The sequence below is a fragment of the Haliotis rufescens genome, unplaced genomic scaffold (assembly GCF_023055435.1).
Source record: "Haliotis rufescens isolate VD_foot unplaced genomic scaffold, xgHalRufe1.0.p SCAF_16, whole genome shotgun sequence".
Taxonomy (NCBI): domain Eukaryota; kingdom Metazoa; phylum Mollusca; class Gastropoda; order Lepetellida; family Haliotidae; genus Haliotis; species Haliotis rufescens.
The window spans coordinates 23,609,726-23,633,186 of NW_025963846.1; the positions used below are offsets into that span (position 1 = coordinate 23,609,726).

The following is a 23,461-nucleotide window of genomic DNA, read 5'->3' on the forward strand; positions in this document are numbered from 1 at the left end:
TGGGGAGCCGTCACATGAACCTGTGATCTTGGTCAAGCTTCAAACTTGACATTTCAGAAGAGTTGCAATAAGCATGTTGAAATTTCAGGCAATGCATCTTCTTTATAAAGACACATAAACACATAAAGAAATTGGCATCCATAAATTCTCTTCCTTATGTTTATCACTTCTAAATGCCTTTGGGGCGGTTGGTTAGCCTATTGGTTAAAGCGTTCGCTCGTCACGCCGAAGACCCCGGTTCGATTCCCAACATGGGTACAATGTGCGAAGCCCATTTCTGGTGTCCCCCGCCATGATATTGCCGGAATATTGCTAAAAGCTGTGTAAAACCATACTCACTCTAAATGCCTTTAAAGACTTCAAAAGCAAATGTTTAAGTTTTAACATTGGCAGTGGAATTATCAGTTAGAACGTTGCTGTTCTGGTGTGAGAGTCTACCCAGACAACGTTATTGCCCAGCTATTTGGGTCACTGTCTGCCTGCCTGCCCCCAGACCAAATTACAAACGACAGGCTCACCGGTGTGAAATTCCAGAACTGTTCCTTCAAGTAGCCTCCTACCTGGAGTCCCATACCAATATTGTACAGCTTGGCTACCTGTAACTCAGTAGGTATGTCGGCCGCCTCCGTGGTCTAGTGGTAGAGCGTCCGCCCGGAGATTGGTAGGTCCAGGGTTTGATCACCGACCGCGTCATACCAAAAGATGTTAAAAGATAGTACTTGTTGTTACCCTGTCTGGCGATCGGCTAAAACAAGGACTGGTCGGCCCGGGAGTCAGTATACTGTGTCTGAGTGGGGTATTCATGTTAAACTGCGGCATGGTATCTCAGTGGGCTAGCACTATAAATCAGCATCAGTCCTGACTAGTACAAGCAGCCACCCAAACACACACACACGTGCATGCACGTCGCTATATAAGTGCAATAATCTTGGACGCGACCTTAAACCCAATTTCACCTCACCTCAATATTGTACAGCTTGGCTACCTGTAACTCAGTAGGCATGTCTTACATTGCACCTACAAGCAGGGTGTCTGTCACACCAGGCCTACAGTCACTGTCCTCACCTGTGTGTTACTAATATAGAGGACATGCAGTTACCATTACCATATTCGACGTAATAAGCACCCTGCTCTAATAAGCGCCCACGGCAATATTTGCTAATATATTGATTAGTGAACCATCCCAATTAGCACCCCTTCCGACTGACCAATGTACACAAGACTTATTTATTTGTGTACAATACACACTCGTGTGTTATATGCACCCTTAATTAAGGGCAATTAAATTCTGGAAAAATATATCTGTCGTATATAAACATTTCTGGGTGTCAGCATGAACCGCGAAATTTACGTTCACCCTTTACCAAAATAATGTTCTAATAAGAGCCCCCTATTTCTAATTTTGGGAGCGCCCTGGCGCTTATTACGTCGAATACGGTAATTTATAAGCGTGGTGTGTGTCATGTTATCCAGTACATGGACAGGTTAGTACCGTGTGTGGCAGGTATGTGACCTCTCAGTCACTTCCCTGGATGTCGGGTGTCTAGTGGAGTGTGTCCATGTATATATTATACTCTTTCACACTCTGCTTTCCACCATCTGTCAACATGGGAGCTGATGTGGTATTGTGGGCTTGTTTGTAGTGGAACAGTATGCCTGGTGGTGTAACATAATAACTTGTAAACCATTCCAGGTTGTCATATTTGAACTCTTGAATAACAAACTCACTTTGAACTGAAAACTACAAGAGACCACTGAGTGAGTGAGTGAGTGAGTGAGTGAGTGAGTGAGTATTTCAGTTAGTGAGTGAGTGAGTATTCCAGTTATATCACTGCGTTCAGCTTAATGTGGGAGGAAAGCCCCAAGTGATGCAGGTCTTAGACGTTTACCACTTCCATGAAACCCACGAGCACGGATATGGGGCTTACAAACCTAGAAACAAAATCTGGACGAACCGGGATTCAAACACACAATCATAAGTTTCTGGCGTGCCCAAGGGAAGCAAGCAACTCTGCAGAGCGAATCGCGGCGCCTAAGACGACTGGGCCACCAGTGAGTGAGTGAGCGAGTGAGTAAGCGAGTGAGTAAGCGAGTGAGTGTTCCAGTTATATCACTGCATTTCAGCTTAATGTGAGGGGAAAGCCCAAAGTGATGCAGGTCTCAGACGTTTACCAAAGACACAAAGCAAAGGCAGCCTGTGTGTGTGAAGTACCAGGAATTCCAAATTTCTATATTTTTAAAAGCTCCAATATCAACCTGAGAAAGGGGAATCTCTGGCCGGGTTTAATAACGAAGCAAATTGACCCTACGAATCAAATCATCACAAGTAAAAACATATATGTCTGTGGAATTAGTGAGTGAGTTGTGGATCAGTATTCAAGTTTTATCACCGAGATATCCCAAAGAGTCTTGGATTCGACGCTACAACTAGTGGACCTGGGCCGTTAAGGCACCTTAGACCACAAGAACACTTTCGTTACAGTCTATAACATTGTCAGGTTTCAAATTCATAACAACAGGACACAGGTCCTTCATGAATTCACTGACAGTATTCATAGCATTAGGACTCAGAGAAAGAACTTCATAAAAGTGAATGTGACGAGAGCATACGGATGGGCTAAGTATATCATTGTTTAGGTTCATGTTTCAAGGCTAGAGTGAGTGAGTATGGTTTTACGCCATTTTTAGCAATATTCCAGCAATATCACGGTGGGGGACACCAGAAATGGGCTTCACACATTGTACCAATGTCGGGAATCGAACCCGGGTCTTCGGTGAGACGAGCTAATGCTTTAACCAGTAGGCTACCGACCGCCCCTTCAAGGCTAGAGCTGAGAAGGGGATGAGTATAGGCTGCTAGAGCTGAGAAGGTGATGAGTATAGGCTGAAAAGGGGATGAGTATTGGCTGCTAGGGCTGAGAAGGGGATGAGTATAGGCTGCTAGAGCTGAGAAGGTGATGAGTATAGGCTGCTAGAGCTGAGAAGGGGATGAGTATAGGCTGCTAGAGCTGAGAAGGTGATGAGTATAGGCTGCTAGAGTTGAGATGGGGATGAGTATAGACTGCTAGAGCTGAGAAGGTGATGAATATAGGCTGCTAGAGCTGAGAAGGGGATGAGTATAGGCTGCTAGAGCTGAGAAGGTGATGAGTATAGGCTGCTAGAGCTGAGAAGGTGATGAATATAGGCTGCTAGAGTTGAGAAGGGGATGAGTATAGGCTGCTAGAGCTCAGAAGGTGATGAGTATAGGCTGCTAGAGCTGAGAAGGTGATGAGTATCGGCTGCTAGAGCAGAGAAGGGGATGAGTATAGGCTGCTAGAGCAGAGAAGGGGATGAGGCTGAAATAGGGAGGGTTGTTTAATGGATGCCCTGGGGTCTGTAAGAGAGACATGGGTCAGGTGACCAAATGGCTGGGACAATGATGTGCCAGGTAGGAGAGATAAGGTCAAGGGACTCAGGATTGCAGGGCCACTTGTTTGTTCTCTAGTTTGTAAAGGACATGGTCTCCCAGGTGATCTAAAACACTGAGTATTTCTTTGTGTGGGTTTTCCATTGGTTAACATATGCAGTGGGACACCCAGTATTTGTTCAGTATGCATGTCATCTTTGAAGAACAATCCATGGGCTTACATCGGAATGAGTGTATGTTTGTGTGAGCAGTGAGAAGCCTGGCGTTGTGGTCATGCTCGACATGCCAGTCAGCTGACTCACTGACGGAACCAATGCATGGTGTGGTCTTCCTGCAGCTGTACAGATCACATACAGATCAGCACTGATAGATACCTGGCACCTTCAACCACATGGTGTGAACAGTCCTGTAATGCAGGGTTTGTGGGCCTGTAGTCCTGTAATGCAGGCTTTGTGGGCCAATAGTCCTGTAATGCAGGGTTTGTGGGCCTATAGTCCTGTAATGCAGGGTTTGAGGGCCTATAGTCCTGTAATGCAGGGTTTGTGGGCCTATAGTCCTGTAATGCAGGGTTTGTGGGCCTATAGTCCTGTAATGGAGGGTTTGTGGGCCTATAGTCCTGTAGTGCAGGGTTTATGGGCCTATAGAGCTGTAGTGCAGGGTTTGTGGGCCTATAGTCCTGTAATGCAGGGTTTGAGGGCCTATAGTCCTGTAATGCTATAGTCCTACATATCAGATTGCAGTCAGTGTATCGTCGCAGCCCTATCTAATACTAGGTTCCTGGGAGGTAATCCTGCTGTGTATTCAAGCTTGACTATATTCCCCCCTCCCATTCTGATCATGTTTGTTACATGCCATTGATTCCTAAGTCTATGTTTAACTGAAGGCATCGAAGGCATTCTGTGTCAGGGGAGCCTGTTAATCGATCAGACTATTTAGGTTTCTTGTAAACTAAGTCTTTAAGCACAGAAGTCAGACGTTCTTGTTTGACAAATGTTGCATTTAAACATTGTTTTGAAACAACATTTGACAAACTTGTTAGCAGATTGGATTGAGAGTGCGAAAGAACTGTGGAAGTTTGTCAGGATTGTGCCCTGATCTCAGTGGTGGGATATTGATGGAAACACAGCCCTTGAGGCTGTGTCAATTAATCTATAGTGATGGGGAGTGATTGGTGCTAGTTCAGTTGGACTGGGATTAAAGAGAACGGCACCATTTCTTGTCTGAGAGATGCTAATACCAGTGTGGGCCTCTCTCGAGATGGGTTGATCCTGATTATCCTGGTTTACCATCAGTTAACGCTGGAACTGGACAATAAGTGCATTCTATTGGGTGTGCTGATCATTCTGGTGAAAGAAAAAAGTTGTTTTATCTGTAAGGGTTTCTGTCATTGTTCTGTTGGATATTAATCATGATCCTTTTACAAGTTCCTAATTTTATAATTCAAACATTTAGGGTTTGCTAATTTTATAAATCAAACATTTAGGGGTCCCTAGTTTTATAATTCAAAGATTTAGGGGTCCCTAATTTTATAAATCAAAGATTTAGAGGTCCCTAGTTTTATGATTCAAAGATTTAGGGGTCCCTAATTTTATAAATCAAAGATTTAGAGGTCCCTAGTTTTATAATTCAAAGATTTAGGGGTCCCTAATTTTATAAATCAAAGATTTAGAGGTTCCTAGTTTTATAATTCAAAGATTTAGAGGTCCCAAATTTTATAATTCAAAGATTTAGGGGTTCCTAATTTTATAATTCAAAGATTTAGGGGTCCCTAATTTTATGAATCAAAGATTTAGGGGTCCCAAATTTTATAATTCAAATATTTAGGGGTTCCTTATTTTATAATTCAAAGATTTAGGGGTTACTAATTTTATGAATCAAAGATTTAGAGGTCCCTAAATTTATAATTCAAAGATTTAGAGGTTCCTAATTTTATAATTCAAAGATTTAGAGGTCCAAAATTTTATGAATAAAAGATTTAGGGGTCCCTAATTAATTAAATAAAGAGATTTAGGGCTCCCTTGATTCAAATACCACAGGAGAAAACCTACAAAATATTATGACTCCCCTGAAGTTTGAACACTGCATCTGCACGTCCACCAACCATTGACTTGTAAAGTTTCAGAAGGGTCTTTTTCAAATTTGAATTTCCCCGTAAATATTGAGTGTCAGGAACATGTGAAATGGTATGACACAACATCACAGTCTTAATATTAACAAATTGAAGTGATCTTTAATAGATCTCTCAAAATGTTCAAGTAATGCTTTGTGTGTATGTATTCACAGACCGACACTGCCATTAACTTAAGGAAATAGTTTTGTTTTATACTTCAGGAAAACTCAACTCAAAGTCCAAGCCAGTTAAGTCCATCCTGTTCAGACATGATTTTGTGTGAGATACAATATTTGCTGTAGCAGGATCACAAGGTATACATGGGGTTTTATACGGCCCATGTTAGGGTTTATACCACGAGCAGGATGCTGCAACAAATTTATCTTACTGACATGTTTGACATTGTAAAATAATTAAAACAAATTCAAATTTAATAGAAAACAGCTGTTCTATAGAGATGAGGTTAACTTGCGCTATGTCACGTGACTTTCATTGACTTGGAAAAAAACCCGTGAAGATTCCGGGGTAGAATAGGTCTTCAGCAACCCATACTTGCCGTAAAAGGCGACTAACGGGATCGGGTGGTCAGGTTCGCTGACTTGGTTGATACATGCCATTGATCCCAATTGCATGGGTCGATGCTCTAGATGTCACTCACTGGATTGTCTGGTCCAGACTCGATTATTTTACAGACCGCTGTCATATAGCTGGGATATTGCTGATTGCGGCGTTAAACAACAAACAAACAAACAAAGACTCGGAAAAAGCATCGGGCTTTTTGCTACAGTGGGGTACAAGGGATTTAGTGTGCCTTTTCGGAAATATACGTGCAGCCTTGTCTTATGGCGGGGTATAAGGGATTTATTCTTATAAATTTATACTCCTCCAAGGCAGGATACATAGTATTTTATCACTTTCACGTTGACCAATCAGATCTGATCATTCTGACATTGAGGTATGATAATTTATGATGTATATCAATCATACAGTTAATAATTAATGTCTAGATATGGCCTGGATATGGGCAGTAGACCGTGGTGCATTGCCTCCATGGTCTAGTGGATAGAGCAAGTGGTTCGCTCCCTGGCCACCTCATGCTAAAAGGTGTTCAAATATGGTACTTTTTGTTACCCTGCCTGGTGCTTGACATTAAGGGGGATGCAAGGATTGGTCAGCTGGTGCAATATCTTGTATGTGACATCAAGCCCCATCTTACCTCACCTCACCTGTAGGTCACAGAGAACTAAGTGTTAATTGACATCTGCTCATATTCGAGTGACTTCAGCTAAAGAGACAGAGCCCAGTTTAGTGAGATACGGGCATCAAAGGATATCCACATCCACTTTGTTTATGATGGAGAGCTAATGGGGTTAGCCTGGGGTGAAAGAGTTCTCTTGTCACGCTGCGGGTGATGCCCCACATGCGTACAATGTGTGAACATTTCTAGTGCCCCGCTTTCATGATATGGCTGGCATATTGCTTCAAGTGGCATAAATATCCACTCACTCACTCACTCACTCACTCACTCACTCACTCAACCACTCAACCACTCAACCACTCACTCAACACTCACTCAACCACCCACTCAACACTCACTCACTCACTCAACCACTCACTCACTCAACCACTCACTCAACCACCACCCCCCACTCACTCACTCACTCACTCACTCACTCACTCACTCACTCACTCAACCACTCACTCAACCACCCACCCACCAATCAAAACTCACTCACTCACTCACTCACTCACTCACTCACTCACTCACTCACTCACTCACTCACTCACTCACTCACTCATGATGGAGATTAATGCAACTTATTTTGATCGTTGCAATCTCCTTGTCATTGTGTTTATTGAAATTAAATTAACTATGAATAAAAATCCTACATTTTCAAATTCCTCAACATTTTGCTCACTATTGAACAGACATGAATTGAATAATCATTCTGACCATCAAGCACGACCAGATTATTGACTGTTATTGGATCAGTGGCTCCAGAATTACCTCCATGCCCAGGTTGGGGTGTGTCCACAATCCTGCTGATCTCGTGGTCATCATCAGCTCCACGTGTTCTCCCGCCAGGACACCGAGCCCTCGTTATTACCTGCCCTCCAGCTCAAACAAAGTACACAGGCATAGCTGTTGACTCCTTCGTCTAACGGAATCGATCTTCTGAATGTCAATATTGTCAATAGTCATCTTACAAAATGTCACTCAGGGGTTGGAAATCTTATTATGCTTTCAAGTCATTGACTCTTGATATCTTTTCGGATCAGACAAAATAATGACTTATGTGTGTGTAATTTAGTGAAACATTGAACAATATTGTGCATGTTTGTGGGGCACAGGTAGCCGAGCCGTCAAAGGCACGCAACTAGCTGTGCAGAGTTGTGTCCCTTAACCGTGCCAGGAACCTATGATCATAGGTTCGAATCCCAGATTTGCCTGGATTATTTTTCTTGCTTTGTCAGGAACATACCTGCGGTTGTGGATTTCACCAAAGTGTTAAATAGCTGAAACCTTCGTCCAGGACTTCAGTTTTGGTACATTTTAGGGGGCATTGACTGAATGTCATCCTAAGTGTCCCAGAGATATTTTTCAAATTTCGTAGAGATGTGGAAGAATATTTTATCAAAAGTTGATGTTCTTTTTCCATTTGTCTCCTGCTATATCCCTGTTCATCACTGCATGATTTCTACCCACGTCAAGCTGACACGTTGTGATGTAACTGAAAAACTGTTCAAGCTCACTCTACATATTATATCAATGACGAGAGGAGCAGTAACGATGCTCTTTTTATATCCAGTGATTTGTCCTATATTCTTCATAGTTAAAGAACCAGTTGAATGGTGATATGTTAATAAATTAATACCAATCAACATTTCTATGACCTGCATTATGAGGGAAATTCAGATGGCCCAGTCACGTAAGGCGGCCAATTTGCTTTACAGAGTTGTGTCCCTTAGGCACACCAGAAACCTGAGATTGTGGGTTTGAATCGTGGTTCGCCTCGATTATATTTCCAGTTTTGTCTGTACCATCCTGGTACTCATGTTTCACCAAAGTGATATATGTCTACCTTTAAGGCCCAGGTCAAGCTGACAACACTGGGATACTGTTTAAAGAGGCGTTAAAACAAACATCACTCACTCACTCACGCAAACCGAGAAATGTTTGATCATTCTAAAGTTTTGATCTACAGGAAGTTTATGAAGATCTTTGAAGTGGACAGCTGACGATGACTTATATTTCATGCTCTTGAAATGTCAGAGAAACCAAACAAAAAAATAATTAGGCAAAAAGCAACAACTTACATCACTGTTGATCATGGGAGATTGTGAAACACAAGGCTGTCAGTGTTGACGTAACCATGGCTACTGGTGTTGGTTTAGGTTTACCTGAGGCGATACTTCTGGGAATACGATGTGCTGTTGGCTCGATAACATTACACCAGTCCGAGTCCGCTTGGGTCTACTTGCAAGATGTAATTAATCTTGTTTGCCATATATATAGAGCCTCCAAATGTTCAGCAATATGGCTAGAGGGGGTCAGGTTATGTGGGATAAAAAATGAGTTAAGTAGGACATTGACTTTGCCTCTCATAAATCATTGATATTTCATAAATTGTGTTGTCTTCATGTTGATGTTGAGATTAGAAGGATGTATTTTTATGAAGTTTTATCAAGAATGATATCTGGAAGTTGGAGCCAGGAAGTCGTTTTGCAAATATTATGACGCATTTGGATTGAGTGATTTTGCTGGAGACAAATGTTGTAAGGACATTTTCATGATTTAATCACTTGGTGATGGGTCATTCTTCTACATCATTACCCAATTGGAAATGGATGATAATGAGTTCGAGGAAATGGTCCAATCTGAAACCCTTGGATCATCAAGGAGGTCTAATTGTATAGTTCCTCAGACAATTGTTGTTTTCAGAGACCAGTCCACAGGACCAGGATGTAGGGACCTTATGTCACTAGTCATCAGAGTTGGCAGTTAGTCCTGTGAGATCTTGAATCAGTCTCTCCTGCTTTCGGGGCGGTCGTAAAAGGCGGCTATGCTTGTCGTAAAAGGCGACTAACGGGATCGGGTGGTCAGGCTCGCTGACTTGGTTGATGCATGTCATCGATCCCAATTGCGTGGATCGATGCTCATGATATTAATCACTGGATTGTCTGGTCCAGGCTTGATTATTTACAGACCACCGTCATATAGCTGAAATATTGCTGAGTGCAGCGTTAAACAACAAACCAAACCAAATGATAGAACTGAGTATGGTTACATTTCACAGTTTAATTCAGTTACATGTTATCAAAATTGACATTTTTATACCTGGTTAAGAATTATAGTCTTCAAATGCTTCTAGTCAATGAGGACAACTATCATTGGATTTTTGCTTGCCCTTAAACACAATTTGGTAGTCTTGGGCTTGTGAACTAGCGTTAATTTCTGAGGCTGTTTGTCTGTGGAAGAGTTGTTGTAAATCAGTTAATGTGCATGATTTGTATGTTGTGTTGCAGGGTTCTCTCCAGGAATATTCTGACATGGGCCCTTTATCATGTTTATGTGAAAAATTCAAATATTTTAGAGGTACACCCATACAGCTCAATGTTAAAATGCCCCATTGTATTTGAAAAATGTGGGCCTTTTTTCAAATTGAGGGGCTAAAAGCACAAGGCCCCACCCTAGAATTATCCCATGTGTTGTGCTGGTGCACTTCGGCGTGGATCATTGCCGGTGTGGTGAAGGTGAAATCTGCTCCAGCGTGACTTTCATCACGATTTCTGAAAGTGATACTCATTTAAAAGATTGTGCATAGTCTATCCCTGGGTCCACTCACCACCAAAAGAAAAGCGAACCATGGAAACATATAGAGAAGTATGTACGTTAAGAAGAGATGTTTCCAGTGTTTACCAGTTATTGACAAAACTAACAATCAGTCAAGTGTAACCACAGTGTCTTTGTTCTTATCACGATATGCTGCATGTGATTTCCAAACTTTACACGCTAATCCTGCACGAGACAAATGGTGCATTTCAGTCATGAATCTATGACGTCACACATGATGCGTTCATGAGCATTGGTTCACACAATATACAAGTATGATCTTTTATGCATCAAACTCACTAATGTCTCTTGATAATGAGTAATTCTTCATATATTAACCAACATGTATGGTATTCGCGTTTCTTTTGGTGGTGAGTATATCTTGGCCTTTCAACTTGCTTGAAGGATATCTTCAACACGAGTCAGATAGCCTCAAGGAAGTGTCTGATGGTCAAAACACCGTTCACCTTCCTTATTGTGATCTGTTATTGATGTGAACTTATATGTGGCCTCTTGCTCTACCTGCCAACTAAGCCATCTACACCCAAAGGGTGTACTGTTAAATGTAGTTGATGTTCCGTAGCAGGTTTCTTTTGCTCAGATCAACATTTCTGAATTGAGGTGGGAAGGAAGCAAAACCAAATTATTTTAGAGATTTAACATCTTATTGTCTCAACAACCCATGCAGTGATGCATCCTTTATTCAGATTGGGCAGGGGCGGTCGGGTAGCCTAGTGGTTAAAGCGTAAGTTCGTCACGCCGAAGACCCGGGTTCAATTCCCGACATGGGTACAATAAGTGAAGCCCATTTCTGGTGTCCCCCGCCGTGATATTGCTGGAATATTGCTAAAAGCGGCGTAAAAAACCATACTCACTCATACTCACTCAGATTGGGGAGAGAAGTTCACTCATGCTTCTTCACCTGACGGACCTTCTATGGAGGTGAAATTCTGGAAGAGAGATATCGTATCGGTATCAAGTCACATTGTAATGAGATTGGTTATTCGATAGTCGTCAGTATTTATTTCAGTACCTGGTGCTTGAGTACTCGGGTTCTGTCCAGCTATTGAGAGGAAATGAAATGTCACAGGAAATAAGAACATTTAATACATGTAAATGGACAAGCGTGATTCGTTGGTATGACGAGCCTTGTTGAGGGCTTCGTGATGTTAACAGGTTGTTGGTAAATTGGTCTGTGTGCCTGTTGTGTAATGGTTTTGTATGTCAACATACCGTCAACATACCGTCAACATACCACCAACATACATCATTCTTGGATGGAGGCTGCTGTGCAGATATGGAAATTAGCACTAGCCACCCTGGACCAGTTAGTTCTAGGTTAGAGGTACCCTGAGGGCGAGTAGAATTGGTACTGCTACATGTTATAACTATTTGGGCAAGTAGACGTTTTTGGTTAAATTCCATTCCTGATGTGACTTGTGGAAAAGGTCTGAAATTGGATTTGGATGAACCGTCTACATATCTGTTATAAGACTTATTTGATGGCGAATGCTGGCTATTTGGGTGTTTGTGACACAATGATTGTTCCACATTCTTCTCATGTGTCTGTTTTACTAATACTGTATTCGTCGAATAAGTGCCCAGGGCGCTCTCCAAATTAGGAATAGGGGGCTCTTATTAGAATAATATTTTGGTGAAAAAAACAGAGTTGAAAGATAAATTTTGTGGTTTATGCTGACGGCCTGAACTGTTTATATACGACAGATATATTTTTCCAGAATTTAATTGCACATAATTAAGGGTGCATATAACACACGAGTGCGTATTATACATGAATAAATAAGTCTTGTGTACATTGATCAATCGGAAGGAGTGCTAATTGGGATAGTTCACTTGCCAATATATTAGCAAATATCGCCATGGGCGCTTATTAGAGCGGGGCGCTTATTATGTCGAATACGGTACATATATTTCCTTAACAGCTTATACTCATGAAGAAGTGTGAACGTGTGGGACTTCAGGAGTAATGATTGAGTACTGGGAGGAAAGCTTATGAAAGACTGATGTTCCGGTTGATTTGCTGGGTGACTTTTAAAAGACAGGCTTCCCATGAACACTGGTTCTTCAGACAAATGTCAGAGAACATTCATCAGGAGACTGACATTAAGTCCCAGAAATAAAGTTATCTCATTTAATAATATATATCTACAACATAAAAACATAAAAATCTACATGGAGCCCAGAACTTCTCTTAATATCAGGCAATCTAGACTTGCCAAATCATTCTAGACTTGAGTTGGGACTCCTTTTAATTTTTTTCTGTCTGGGACACAGTGTAATTGATCAGAAGAGTCATTTTTAATTGAGAATGAGGGAGTTGGATTTGCCACTGTTTTGATAGTTTTTATGTTATGTCATATATGTGTGGGAAGGAAAACGTGAATGACCTGCTCTCACTATTAAAATGAAAGGAGAGAATTTGGTGAAATATCTGTTATTTTATGGTGTGAAAAAATAGTGAAATTCTTTACTGTGCATCATTTTGCAGTCTGTAGACTTAAATGCCCCAAAATAAAAAAAATAAATTAGCCTTGAAAAGGGTAATTATTTGATAAAAAAAATATAGCCAGGAGTGTGCGGTGATGAAATTAAACCCCTAGCCCCGCTGTCTCAAATAAACATAGCACCTGCCCTGTTTAGATAAATTTCAGTCCACACTCCAGTGAAGATCAGTTCCAACAGGTAGTTTTGAGTGTACACAGATCGTCCATGCATGAAACACAATGAATTCCTCCGAGACTGAATGAAGATTTCACGAACTGCACTGAATGTGGGCCCTGACCTAATTGAAGCAGGCGATTGAGTGTAGGGGCTGATACTTGGGATATGTTATGATAACATCATCACGCATGTCCCTCCTTCAAACACCACCATCAACAAACTGGAAGCTCATTTCATCAACATGTCAGACAGTCTGTGTAATCATTCTCAAGTGAAACAACCACTTCCTCCGAGGAATGTGCTTGGCTAATGATCCTAGTTATGTTGGATTAGTATTGAAGCGGGTTTAGTCATCTGTAATGGTTGGTTATACACCCTGGGCTCGGTGCCAAATCGCAAGATGCTGATAATTGTAGTAGGCAGTCTGTGTGATGATATCAAATACATTGCTCAGCTGGCCAGTGTTTTGTATTCCCCAATACTTCTCTGTTGCATGAATGGACCCGTAAAGATCCGGGGTAGAATAGATCTTCAGCAACCCATGCTTGCCATAAAAGGCGACTATGCTTGTCGTAAAAGGCGACTAATGGGATCGGGTGGTCAGGCTCGCTGACTTGGTTGATGCATGTCATCGATCACAATTGCGTGGATCGATGCTCATGATATTAATACTGGATTGTCTGGTCCAGACTTGATTATTTACAGACCGCCGTCATATAGCTGGAAAATTGCTGAGTGCGACGTTAAACAGCAAACCAACTGTTGCATGAATGGCGAATATTTCTCTGCTTTTGTTTGCCTAGCTGCAGGCTTACATTATTAAGGGCTGATAACTGTCTGAATTCCTATAATAGCACAATTTTGTGTTTGTTCTGGGGAATAAAAATGTTTTGTTCAGAAACTATGTCAAACTCCGGTACGGAATATTAACAAGTATCTCCAGTTTATATGACACAATGAATGCCAAAATGTATTCTGAATATGGATTTGATATTAAACTGTAAATGAGTATAAGATAGGGACGTCATCTAGGATATCAGCACATATACATGGATAGTCTGTCTCACAGACCCTGGACCATATTTTTTCCCTGTATATATGGAATAAAAAGCATATTTTACCTGTTGTATAGGTGTGGAGTGGTATAAGGGCAGTTCTAGGTTATTGTACTGGCTTGTGACACACTGTAACATAGTGTATTCCTTGTTACAGATTCTTCAGTGAATACTGAACCTAAAGTCATTTTGGGTGATAATAATTTGTTGAATAATTTGAATTTTTTCAGAAACTATACATGCTATAAGAGCCAGAGGCAACTGTTCGAAAGAGGATATTATGTAAAATGTTTATGGTAAATCTTTTGCAGAATGAATTGGGTATTGATAGTTTTTTTATTGCTGCTCAAAGTAATCAATATAATATAACTGAATATTAGCAATAAATCAGCCGCAATAATGAAGCTGGACAGTGTAGAGACCTGAATATTTTTAAATTTCCGTCATTCTTCTACCATAGAAGTTTGTTTGTTATGTGTTGTTCAACTCTGTGCTCATTAAAAGTATGTGCCAAAACCTTTTCAGTCTACTAGCCCAAACTTGGCTCTTGACGAAAACATCATTTTCAAAAGATTTTAGTGTTAATATATAGACTGCTATCAGCAGAGTTTACTTGACCGAACAGAATTTTACTTGACTCAGTTTTTGGAATTGACCGAACAGAATTTTGCTTGACTCAGGCTTTGGACTAGTGGCTAAAGCCACAGACATATTACAGGTGTTTTATGACAGCAGGATGTAATTCATTGAGCCTGGACAAGACGATCCAGTGATTGATATTATGAGCATTGAAGTCACTGGGTTATGTTTGCACAATACCACGAGCAATCAGCAAAGTCACTTAGTCTGACCACCCCATCCACGACAGCAGGGGTAGAATAGGTCTTCAGCAACCCATGCTTGCCATTAAAGGCGACTATGCTTGTCGTAAAAGGTGACTAACAGGATCGGGTGGTCAGGCTCGCTGACTTGGTTGATGCAGGTCATCGATCCCAATTGCGCGGATCGATCCTCATGATATTAATCACTGGATTGTCTGGTCCAGACTCGATTATGTACAGACCGCTGTCATATAGCTGGAATATTGCTGAGTGCGGCGTAAAACAACAAACCAACCAACCAACCAACTCTATGACAGCAAGAGGTTGCTGTGACCTATTCTAGCCTGGAATACCATAGACCCTTTGTTTTTTTGTTTTATATTATATCTTATATCTTATATCTTATATCACGGAACAGGGATGAATGCTGGAAGTATGTTATTAGGCATTGACTGTCAGGACTACTGCCAGCACAAAAGAACTTGGCTAGTTACTGATAGTCAAACGGTTTACATCTTGCACAATGTCTTGTCCGTTTTCATGGTGTGAACACTTTATTCTTGTCTTCAGAAACTGTTGAAAGCAACTGTTTTCTGAAAATATATAGTGAATAGAAACCGAAACTGATTTGATTGAGAATGAATGATTATTATACGATCACATCACCAATCCAAGCAGGAAATAAAAAGCAGTGTTCCTGTGACATGCAAACCTGTTGATCAGTCAAATGTGAGGGATTAAATACTGTATTCGACGTAATAAGTGCCCCGCTCTATTAAGCGCCCACGGCGATATTTGCTAATATATTGGCAAGTGAACAATCCCAATCAGCACCCCTTCCGATTGATCAATGCACACAAGTCTTATTTATTCGTGTATAATACGCACTCGTGTGTTATATCACCCTTAATTATGGGCAATTAAATTCTTAAAAAATATATCTGTCGTATGTAAACATTTCAGGCTGTTAGCATAAACCACGAAATTTACAATCTTTCAACTCAAAATGATATTCTAATAAGAGCCCCCTATTTCTAATTTTGAGAGCGCCCTGAGCGCTTATTACGTTGAATACGGTAAATGTAAACTGCAGTCAGGTAGTCTGAAAGTATTCAAGTCTTAAACCAGTGGTTGACAGCATGAGCAGTGACCCAGACTCCATTATTTACGAACCTCTATGACATGGCTCAAATATTGCGGATTTCCGCATAAAACAACATTCACCAATGCAGGAGTGTGTCATTAATGCGGTTACTGAGTTGGAAGGCAATCTGTTGAAACTAGTGCATTGTGTTTCAGTTCTACTTGCAAGACACGAAGAGCAGCAATGGCACCTTCATCAACAACCAGAGGCTATGTAAGGGAGGGGAGGAGTCGCCCCCCAGGGAAATATTCTCCGGAGATCTCATACAGTTCGGGGTCGAGGTCATGGAAAACAACCGGAGAGGAGAGAAAAGTAAGTTTACACTTGCATTGAACATTTCAATGTCATATCAGATCAGAGTGGAAGGTCCGGGGTTCGATCCCGGGCCGCGTCATACCAAAAGACGTTAAAAGATGGTACTTGTTGTTACCCTGTCTGGCGTTTGGCATTAAGAGCTAAAACAAGGACTGGTCGGCTCGGAGTCAGTATACTGTGTCTGAGTGGGGTATTCATGTTAAACTGTGGCATGGTATCTCAGTGAGCTAGCACTATAAATCGGCATCAGTCCGGACTAGTACAAGCAGCCACACAAACACACACACGTACATGCACGTCGCTATATAAGTGCAATAATCTTGGACGCGACGTTCAACCCCATTTCATCTCATCATAACAGATCGGAATAGTTGTCAATGAACTATAGTCTGGAAGGTAATTTAAGGTACCGACGTTTACTACAATATCTGAAAAACTATCGGACCCACTCCAGTCAAAGTTGGTATGAGATTATTAAACAGTCATCAGTGTCTGCTCTGGCTTAAATTTTCTTGGGGTCACTTGGACCCCTTCATCATAAAATTAGGGGTCCCAAACAAAAATGGAGGGGTCTAATTTATAGCATTATAACATAACATTAACAACAGAACACAGTGGTTGTGAAAAATAAGAAATCTTTTCGCAACTGCAAAATATCAACAAACAGGCAAAGTGAGAGAAAGGTTCACATCAGGGCACATCCTGCTCTCATAACCAAGAGGTTTACATTAAGGGACAAACAATTTCTTAAAAGGGACATTTGATATTAATGAATATTATAACACAAAATTATCCATGTTAATATCTAACTTCGTATATGAAAAGGCAGTACACGGGTCAGCCATTGGTAAGGGGTCATTGTGACAGACATTTGTGAATGTTTTTACCGAGATCTACCAATGATTTGAAGTTTTGGATTCAGTTAAGTTCAATAGCTGTTCTGATGCTACTGTACTGAGCATTGAGTTCATGTTGTAACTGTGACAATGATCAATGAGTCATAAAATATAATTGGCATATCAAACGTTTTTTTAGTAAGAGTATGTTCAGGATCCAGCATTTCCTTGATAAATCAACATGTTTCAGGTGCTATAAATGTTTAAACATGTCAGTTACACCAATAACGGTCCTGGCAAAATGTGTTTTGCAATTCTTAATATAACTCACAAGAGATTGAATTATTATCAGCTTGATAAGTCTGTTGTAGAATAACTAAATATTCAGAGTCCGCTAAATAAAAACAATGCTTACATCATTGTACATTCAAGTGTTCGCATTCATTCTTTATCATATACAGTATCGCGGTATTGATAAATCTCGTAATCCACACAACCTGTCGACTGTTTACTTATGCAAATCTAAGCACGATATATTTCATCGCATGATCGAATACAGGACTCGTTGCGGTATGTCACGGCTACTTGTACACACGTTAACTTTTTTATGACAGTTCCTGGGATGTTTTTGAAGTGGAATTACCCCTTCCTCCATTCAAAATTGATTAGAAAAAGAACCCATTTGTTCAAACGAAGTCCCTTGACCAAACCTCGGTCGTATGCAAAATTCAAAACAGGAAGTGATATACCATATAATCCACACAGCCTTACTTACTGCGGTAAGATTCACCAATGACAGGTACTTTGTTTACCGAACTTGGTAAAGAAAATCAGCATCAATCATTCCAATGAACAACAAACATTTTGTGAATCACATATTTAATAAGTTTGTAAGCGTGCCCCACTACGATCCATTATAAATTAACTACCGCGATAACATAGCGTATCATCCTACACGGTCGCTCCATTTCGCGGGTCACTGTTACCACGTTCTGAAGTATACCCTGGCTATTTTTAGTTTGACACAAGGTCAGGATGTTTTCGACCAATCAGCAAGCTAAATTAATTACGACTATATCCGACTTGCTTAATATGTGGCACCTGATTGGCTGAAGCAAAGCTACGGACCATACCGAAAATTAATACATGCAAAACCGACAATAGATATAGGTCAAGAAACCGGTTTGGGTATTTGTCATAAAAAGGGAGAGAATAATGAAACTGGTTTGGTTTAGCAAACGGAAGTGTTAATCAACATGCTTCGCTGTCTTGTTTGGCAACAAATACCTTTACGCAAAGACGTACGTCTTTGATTTACGATATCAGTGTCAATTCAATATGAAATTAATATAGCCCCAGTCACTGCGTCCACGAGACCCACACATGTTACGCAGGTGCGTTCAAACTTATTTTTGTGCGTCCAAGACGCAAAAACGCGCTCTTCAGCCAACACTGAGTCATACATAACTGGATATTACATTTAAAGACAATCGGTGCATGAACATTTGAACCAATCAACTCAACTCGAAAGGGTGCACGGGAATCACGCACGTTGAGACGCTCAACGCTAACACCGTATTCGTGCGTGCGTGATTCCCGTGCACCCTCTCGAGCTGAGTAGATTGGTTCAACTGTGTCATATGGCCCTGTGACGCAGGGGGAGCATTACGCAGATCGCTGTTTCAATGAATGCTCGTTCCACCCGTGACGAACAGGTCTGGTTGTTGATGAAATATAGTGATAGCTAAATAGACAGATTATTTATTCATGCACCAATTGTCTTTAAATGTTATATCCAGTTATGTGTGACTGTTTAATAATCTCATACCAACTTTGACTGGAGTAGGTCCGATAGTTTTTCAGATATTGTAGTAAACGTTGGTACCTTAAATTACCTTCCAGACTATAGTTTAGGATGTTGTATAGAGTTGTGTCCCTTTGACATAAGACTGAATCCCAGATTTGCCCCAATTGTGAGACCTGTGTTTGTGGGTTTCATAGAAGTGGTTACTATCTATGACCTGCGTCGTTTTGGACTTGACCAACATGTGATGCTGTGGTAGCACTGAAAACATGCTCTTAGCAGCATTTCACACTCTTTGCAAATAACATGGAAAATTCAGTGAGGATATTTTATGTGGTACTGTATGAGGCGGTTAGAGGGATTTTAAAGGAGCTTCCGTTCCTGTCAGCACAATGTATGTATTCTCTCATATGAGATTGCTGTAATCTGGCAAATGCAGGGTTAGGACTGTGGTCAAAGGGAAGTAACTCTAGCATCCTAATTCAGCTCATGCTTGAGACTGTTGTTTTGGTTTGACAGCCCAGCTGTCTGTTTACCTTCTCACAAATATTCTTGTGTATGTCTGCTATGTGGTTTATAAGGAAGTTGGAAAAATATAAATTTGTCTTGTTATATTTTTTTGTTAATTTAATGCCTCATTGACTTCAAATGAACATATTAGCAGACTGTAGATTTAAATACAAATACAAACTTTCTCCTGTAACTGATGGTGTCTTGGTGTTCTGGGGCAATCATGGTGTTGTTAACTTGTTAACTAATGTGAAAATTACAACCAACTTGCCCCAAGAAGATGTATACACTTGATCAGTCTGCAACTTTAGCCACTAGTCTAATGCCTGAGTCTAGTAAAATTCTGTTCGGTCTAGAAAGCTCAGCTAATGATAATCCATATAATGACACTAAATTCTACTGAAACTTATGCTAAGCCATGTTCTGGCTAGAAGTCCTAAAGCTTTTGGCACAAAGTGGTGTATCTGTAATTATCTTTTTACTTTTTCACATAAACTGTAAGTAAATCTCCACTGCTTTGGGATGGAAATTGATCCTTATGAACCAATATTTCCTCTATCTGCCTTTCTCATGTCTGAAGTTAACAGTGCCAGATGCCATTATGACTTCATGTAGTTGCAGGGGGCATGGGCAGCCCAGTCGTCTAAGGCGCCGCTATTTGCTGTGCAGAATTGCGTCCTTTTGGCACGCCAGAAACCTATGATTGTGGGTTCGAATCCCGGTTCGCCCCGATTATGATTCTAGGTTTGTCAGCACCATACCCGTGATGTGGGTTTCACCGAAGTGGTAAACGTCTGAGAACTGCATCACTTGGGGCTTTCCTCCCACATTAAGCTGACACGCCGTGATATAACTGGAATAATGTTAAAAGCGGCGTTAAACCCAACTCACTCACTCACTCACTCATGTAGTTGCCATAGGTATGATTCTACAAGAGTAGACATGAGGTATTGCACAGGCAGATTTGGAGAGTTTGATGTGCAACTAATTCTTAGGCTACTTCGAAACAGGTATTAATGGTCATGTTTGTGTATTGTATATATCTAAAAATCAGGAATGTTGCCATGTCAGAGTTTGTATTTTTGTAACAATCGAGCAATGATAGAAACAAACAGTTCTAGCTCACTAGTCCTTATAATGATAACATATAGCAAAACCCTTAAAAAGGGTAAATTTATACTGGTCCTTAGGATACCTTACTATTGAGTAGTTTGACAAGGACTATAGGACTAGTGCCAATTTCTCAAGTATTTTCAATCTGAGGTATCTTACAAGATTATGTTTACATTTAATCAGTTTTCACTCATTACATTTGCAGCAGGTGTTGCTATTCAAACATTCTGGTCTACAAAGGCTAGTTTCTTATATAGCTAGGTCACACATCCCCATTCATTGAGTGAATATACTGTATATAGACAGAGCTTCAGATGCACGTTCAGGCTCCATGAATAGGCCACTGTTAGGATGGCAAAACATTTGGAAGTATTCAGCTTTCTCAGTTTGTCAGAACAGTTGGAACTATTTAGTTTTGTGAGTTTTTCTGAAGGAATATATCATTTAGGTTAGTATGTTGGTTGTGAGCAGGTGTTGTATTCATGACATGTTTATCTGGTGGCCATTGCTGGAATAGTAATCACTTGCAGATAGGTCGCTACTGGGTGGGGTATACCAACTTGCTACAGCGGTACATAATGTGCATTTTGTAGTTTGTTCATTCGCAGGTACGTAGTATGTAATCAAAATGTAATCTGTGTTTCACAGGGTTAGAAATTGGCACTTGTCCTGTAGTCCTTGCCAAACTGCCCAATAGTTTGGAATCCTAAGGGCTAGTATCTGCCCTTTTTAATGGTTTTGCCATATGTGTTTTCATTATCAGGGTTAGAAACTAACAGTTTTTGTCCACTAGTCCTTATAAAATATAGCAAAACCCTTAAAATGGGCCAATTTCTACTTGTCCTTAGATACCTTTACTATTGGGCGGTTTGGTAAGGACTACAGGACCAGTGCCAATTTCTAACGCTGATTTTAAGGACTAGTGGCTAAAACTGTTAGCATGGTGAATGTGGTTATTTAGGGTGGTTCTAATATGGCAGTCGGAGTTGGAATAATGATGCCTCTTCATGGAGGCTGTAGGATATATGTTATTGCTATCAGCAATCTGCTGAGGAGACATTGAGGAAATAAAGTTCCGACCTGTTTTGATTGCTCTCAGAATGGTGGATTTGCCCTATTTCCACCATTCTGCGACTAAACACGCTGGGACCTTCATTTCTTTTAATCTGTCCTTTGTTTTATTCTTTTCTTTGTGTGTACATGGTGTAAGTGTTTTTTTTGATTTAATTAGAATGTTGTGAGTTGAAATTAAGCCTGGTACAAGCTGCTTCCTGTAGTGAGACCTGCCAGACGAGTTTCAGGAACATGAATTCTAGACGAGCAACTTGCTGCCACCGATATGTTGTGTGTCAGTGTAGACTCTGTATTGTGGTTTCAGTCACCCACGGTTGTATTGTGGCCACCATTGTACTCTACCATCCAGACGGGAGGGAGGCCACGCCAGCGTGAGTACAACACTTCGTTTCTTGTTATGTCTTGACTCAGGGTAAGGGGTGTTAGGGTGGGTTGGTGAAGTGTCGACAGGTAGCTCTGAAATGTGATGACGGGTCAACAGGTAGCCCTGAAATGTGACGACGGGCCAACAGGTGGCCCAGAAATGTGACGACGTGTCAACAGGTAGCCCTGAAATGTGATGACGTGTCAACAGGTAGCCCTGAAATGTGATGAAGGGTCAACAGGTGGCCCTGAAATGTGATAAAGGGTCAACAGGTGGCCCTGAAATGTGACGACAGGCCAACAGGTGGCCCTGAAATGTGATGAAGGGCCAACAGGTGTCCCTGAAATGTGACGACGGGTCAAAAGGTTGCCCTGAAATGTCATGACGTGTCAACAGGTGGCCCTGAAATGTGATGAAGGGCCCACATGTGGCCCTGAAATGTCATGACGGGCCAACAGGTGGCCCTGAAATGTCATGACGTGTCAACAGGTAGCCCTGTAATGTCATGACGTGTCAAGAGGTAGGCCTGAAATGTCATGACGTGTCAACAGGTAGCCCTGAAATGTCATGACGGGTCAACAGGTAGCCCTGAAATGTCATGACGTGTCAACAGGTAGCCCTGAAATGTCATGACGGGTCAACAGGTAGCCCTGAAATGTCATGATGTGTCAACAGGTAGCCCTGAAATGTCATGATGTGTCAACAGGTAGCCCTGAAATGTCATGACGTGTCAACAGGTAGCCCTGAAATGTCATGACGTGTCAACAGGTAGCCCTGAAATGTCATGACGGGTCAATAGGTGGCCCTGAAATGTGACGAAGGGCCAACAGGTGGCCCTGAAATGTGATGACGGGTCAAGAGGTGGCCCTGAAATGTCATGACGTGTCAACAGGTGGCCCTGAAATGTGATGACGGGTCAATAGGTAGCCTTGAAATGTGATGAAGGGTCAACAGGTAGCCCTGAAATGTGATGAGGGGTCAAGAGGTAGGCCTGAAATGGAATGACAAACAACAGAAGTTTGTTATCCACAATGTTATCATGTAGGTTAGTTGATCAAGTGTACAACTAGAAGGCTATTTCTTATCTGTTGATTGAAAGTAGGGTCTAAATCTTTAGGCCAGGCTTTTTTTATTTTAGGATTACAGATTTTTCAGCCAAAGTTCAGGGTTGGAGGAGGAAAAAAAAAGAAGCCAGATGCATTTTTTTAAATGCAGAATGCCTCTAGCATACTTTATGAACATATTCTGTGCTCAAAAGACTGCCATTTGTGACGATAAAGGCTATCGGTGGGAAAAAAATAAATGGAAATATGTTTGTTTTGTTTTTTTACATTTTCTCAAAAATCGGCGGGTCCATAATCCGAAAAATATAAAACGCCTGGCCTTACTTTAA

The 23,461-nt window shown here is 41.1% G+C and overlaps 1 protein-coding gene across 21 annotated transcripts in view; it reads left to right on the forward strand.

The window, feature by feature from the left end:
* Positions 1–23,461, forward strand: part of LOC124133833 (sarcolemmal membrane-associated protein-like) — a 102,869-nt gene that overhangs the window by 23,529 nt on the left and 55,879 nt on the right. For all 21 annotated transcript variants that reach the window (XM_046498380.2, XM_046498374.2, XM_046498376.2 and 18 more), the window contains exons 3-4: positions 16,208–16,364; positions 22,009–22,075. In XM_046498380.2, coding sequence (XP_046354336.1) covers positions 16,208–16,364; positions 22,009–22,075 — 224 coding nt within the window. The remainder of the gene's footprint in view (positions 1–16,207; positions 16,365–22,008; positions 22,076–23,461) is intronic.